General features: G+C 39.8%; 1 protein-coding gene across 1 annotated transcript; it reads right to left on the bottom strand.

Moving 5' to 3' along the window:
• Positions 1-3,434: 3,434 nt before the first annotated feature.
• LOC119885007 (dromaiocalcin-1-like) lies at positions 3,435-3,755 on the bottom strand. The gene has a single exon (XM_038695275.1). The coding sequence runs from the start codon at positions 3,753-3,755 to the stop codon at positions 3,435-3,437; it is 321 nt and encodes a 106-aa protein (XP_038551203.1).
• Positions 3,756-4,131: the final 376 nt, after the last annotated feature.

Below are 4,131 nucleotides of genomic sequence, written 5' to 3'. Positions count from 1 at the left end.
TGCGTGCGTCCCGCACTCAGTGACGGAGCCGCTCCGTCACATCTGGATTCTTCTTTTCAATAGCAACAACAGTAATATAACTACTCTAATGGAGTGGATAGACCTGTTTAGTAACTTAACAAAGATTATTTAATTAAACAAGGTAATGCAGTTTATCAGGTGACACAAATAATCTGAGCTGTCCTCTGGTGTTCTGGAGTTTCTCACCAATTCTGGGTGTGAAAAGGAGAATATCTTTGATGTGAGGTAATTAAACAAAGAGGAAGGTCAGTTGCCATTGTTACGTGTGTGTGTGTGGGGGGGCAGTTTAAGATTTCCTGCCCTCTTTCAAAAAGAGTTCTGATAGGCTGTTCAGGAGAAAGTTATTTTCTGGTTAGTGTTAGTATTGTGTAAGGGCCACTGGTAGCAGCCTGTTTTGGTTTCTGTCAATGTGTTTTTCCAATATGCTAAGCAGGCTGTGCAATCCCCGGCTGAGGATCTGTTTGCTCCCACCTACCGCTATCCTGATTGGAGCAGTCCTGAGACCGTCCACCAATCTGGGAGCTGTGGTTGAGGCCTGCTGCTACAAAAGCCACCATACTGCCATTCTCGTTCTCGCCGTGTCATTGAACTGTTTTGTCTCTGTGCTGACCACTGCTTGTATTGAGCCTAAAACGTATGTATATTGTTGCAGCAGCTTCACTTCGGTGGTTTGTTTGTTACTGTTACTGAGAGTCAGTATTTACCCTGTTAAGAGTAGTCTTTGTTAACTGTTTAGCTAAAGGCTCTGTTGCAGCAGTATCTGTCACTACTGATAGTCAGTAGGTGTTTTATGTTAAAAGACCCACCTGGGTCTAGTTTGTGTTTTACTGTGTGTCTGCAGAGCTGGGCCAGGTTTAGAGTAAGCACTGACACCCACCCTACACATAAGACTTTTCCTTGTTTAGCGTCACTAGATTTAGGGGTGCTGCGCTCCCTATGTTTTGTGTTGAGATGCCCTAAATATAGGTTTTTGTTTTCACTTTAGTTTTGAGTTAGTAATCCCCTATGGAGGGACCTCTTTTTGTTTTCCTGAGTTTATGTTTTCGCAGCACCTACTTGCCCCAACTCTAATTTTGTTAACGTTGTCAAAACTCTCTTGTACAATAAATAACTTTTCCACCCTACCGAATACATCTGGTTTATGCGTACGTCCCCTTTCCCCTTAGTGAGCTGGGACGTAACAATTTGTCATTTTAACAGTCAGGCACCAAGTCTTCTCAGCTTCACCAGAGGTGGCAAGTTTTACGATCGAACTGCCCAAAACAGCAGTGTAGATGGCATAATTGAAAGATGAAAGTTTAGATTTGTTGGACTTCATTTTTTGGTTTCTGCTACCATATTTGGAGACAGCTGGCAGACAGGTTCAGAGTGGCTGTGATTTCCATTGTAGCTGTGCTTATGTCAGTATATTTTTCTGCTGACATTATCCTCTTGGAGAGTCATCAAGTGTTAGTAGCTGCCATGATTGCGTGCTATGTAAACCTCTCGTAAACCTGTTTGTGTACTCCAAATCCTTTCATCAAAGCATAAGCATCCACAAAATTACATTCTGTTATTAGTATTTATTCTAGACAGTACTATAGATTTATTAGTATAGTATACTAAAACTATACTACACTTTAGTATTTTCTATTATAGTGTATTTTTGTGGATATTATTTGTAAATAATTAATAATAAGCCCAAAAGGAATGTCTACCTCAATTCCACAATGACCAGGGAATATTTCTACAAGATTTTCAGCTCAATCACATGCACCACCAAAAAACTATTACAAATGTTACATCCCAACATTGTCACGATCCTGTCCTGAGTTCCCTGTGTGCTGTATGTTGGTTCTTGTTTCTCTGTTTCTGGGTTTTGATTCTAAGGTTGGTTTTGTATCTGCATTATAGTCCTTTCATCTGTTCTGTTGAGTTTAGTTCTGAGTTTATTGTTTGGTCAGTTCAGTATCTGTTATTTAGTCTGTGTTTTGGTTCCATGTCTTTGTTCCTAGTCCTGTGCCTTAGTTCATGTCTTAGTATTTACTTCTAGTTCTTTGTCTGCATTATTTTAGTTTAGTCTGCTCTGTACTCTGTGTTCTAGTTCTGTGTTCTCGTTTAGGTTTTGTCTGTTATGATCCCTGTGTTATAGTTGGTCGGTGTTTGTCTGTTTACAGGGGTTTCTGTTATTGTCTGAAGTTAGATTCTTGTCTGGTATTTTGTAACATGTTCTGTCAGTTCCCCTAGTAATCTGCCTGCCTGTCTCTCTGTTTTCCCCCATATACATTTGGGTCCTCCAACCTACTTAACCCTACAAACCTGTGACAAACATAGTATCTGGCCAGCCATTTTAAATCATGCAATTCCATAATTTCGTTACATTTTAAACACATTTTCAAAGAAACATTAATAATATAAATAAATCAATCCTAAAAAGGACTCCAGTGTAAATTTTGTAATATTAATATAATATGCACAAACACAGCACACAGCAGTTCATTTTTTTTTTTTTTTTAAAGATGATGTCCAGCTTTACAAAGTATTGACATTACATTCAGTATAATGAGATGAGTGAAAACAGACTTCATGTAAAATCAGGACAGTACAATACAGTCAGTTCATCATGAGAATAGCTAAATGATAAATGAATTACATGGAATGCTGAATTTACACATATGTTGTGTTACACTTCAAAAATCTAGCATTTGCCTCAAAATCAACTTACCTATTACTTGAGTAATAACATGTCAGAAGGTGTTGAGTGAGTAATTGTACAGAATATGGAAACCAAGCTAAGGGATGGTGTATAAGAATGCAAATGACACCTGCTGAAAGACAAAATGGTAGACGGACACGGGCACACACCAGCTTATATCCAAAAATGATCAACATAAATGCTCTCATAGCTCAAATTATATTAGGCACATCAAAACGTGTCATTCACCATGAGCGGCCAGAGACTTTAATGAAGACACTGGAATATTATCTATACCTATTGTTTTCTGTATAGGAGCTGTCACATGCTAAATGCATATATTCTATACACTATGGTTCCTTTCTTGTGTTAGATGTCAGTAACAGTGACAGATATTTACTAGATATAATATTCTGAATTTCCAGTTTCCAAACTCCAGTGAGTTCCAGTTTTACTACAGTCCCCCTTTGGTTAAAGCAGTGGTTCTCAAAAAATTTCAGTCACACCCCACTTTAGAGCCAAAAAAAGTTCAAGCTCCCCGACTCCAGCAAAAGTGGATTTCATTTTTAACAATCATTAAGAGCATGGAAAAGATTCAAGTTAGCCAAACAGCCTTGCTTGTATCAGAGCCTTTTTTTGTTTATGCATGTAATCACATCCATGCAACTAAGTCAAAATCTAACATCTTACCTGTCTAACAAGAGTGAGATATTACAAACTTAACTGACATGAAAGATAATTAATAGCAGATGAAGTAGAGTTCCTCCTGGCAGTCCCGGTTCTCCCACACTCCCCCTCTGGTTAAAGCTCCGCAGTGTGTCCATATTGGACACTGGTAGTCCTGATCTCTTTGGGTCCAGGCCTGGTGCAACGTAGGGTCACCGTTCATCCACAGCCAGCGGTCCTCCAGGTAACGCAGGCCGATCCACACCTGCTCAGTGACGCTGTCTTTCTGGATTTCTTTCTGGGCCAGAAGGTGCTCGGTCTCAGAGACAAGGCTGGAAAGGTCTGTGTGATTCTTTCTGCAGTACTCCAGAGCCCCCTCCCAGGTCATCTCCATCTTCACCACGGTAATGTCGATGCAGTAAAAAGGTATTGGTATTGTTTCTTGATGATCATTCCATTTTCCATCAGGCAGGACTTGCGCACTGTTTTCATCATTCAAAGTGTTGTCTGGTTGTCCTTCATCCCAGTTTTGGTATGTAGCATATCCTCCTCCTGACCACTTCCGGGCAGTTTTGTTGCTGGGATCTTGTTGGAGACCGATCCATCCAACTTAATTCTGCCATTCTGTCCAACTGCAACGTTCACACCTACATCTGATTTGAACTTGTTTTGATCACTCTCGCTATCAATAAAGGAAAGATCAGTGTAGTGTTGTGTATAGTAATTCTGAGCAGCAGGCCACTACTTTCTGAAACATAAATGTGTTTTCC

This window comes from Micropterus salmoides, unplaced genomic scaffold (genome assembly GCF_014851395.1).
Source record: "Micropterus salmoides isolate LMB-PRFRI ecotype aquatic unplaced genomic scaffold, ASM1485139v1 Ms_hic_scaffold_3847, whole genome shotgun sequence".
Lineage (NCBI taxonomy): Eukaryota > Metazoa > Chordata > Actinopteri > Centrarchiformes > Centrarchidae > Micropterus > Micropterus salmoides.
This window is presented reverse-complemented; position numbering and strand designations above follow the sequence as displayed.

Bases quoted from the DNA above. Each gene is read 5' to 3' on its own strand.
- LOC119885007 (XM_038695275.1), bottom strand. From the start codon at position 3,755: ATGGAGATGACCTGGGAGGGGGCTCTGGAGTACTGCAGAAAGAATCAC.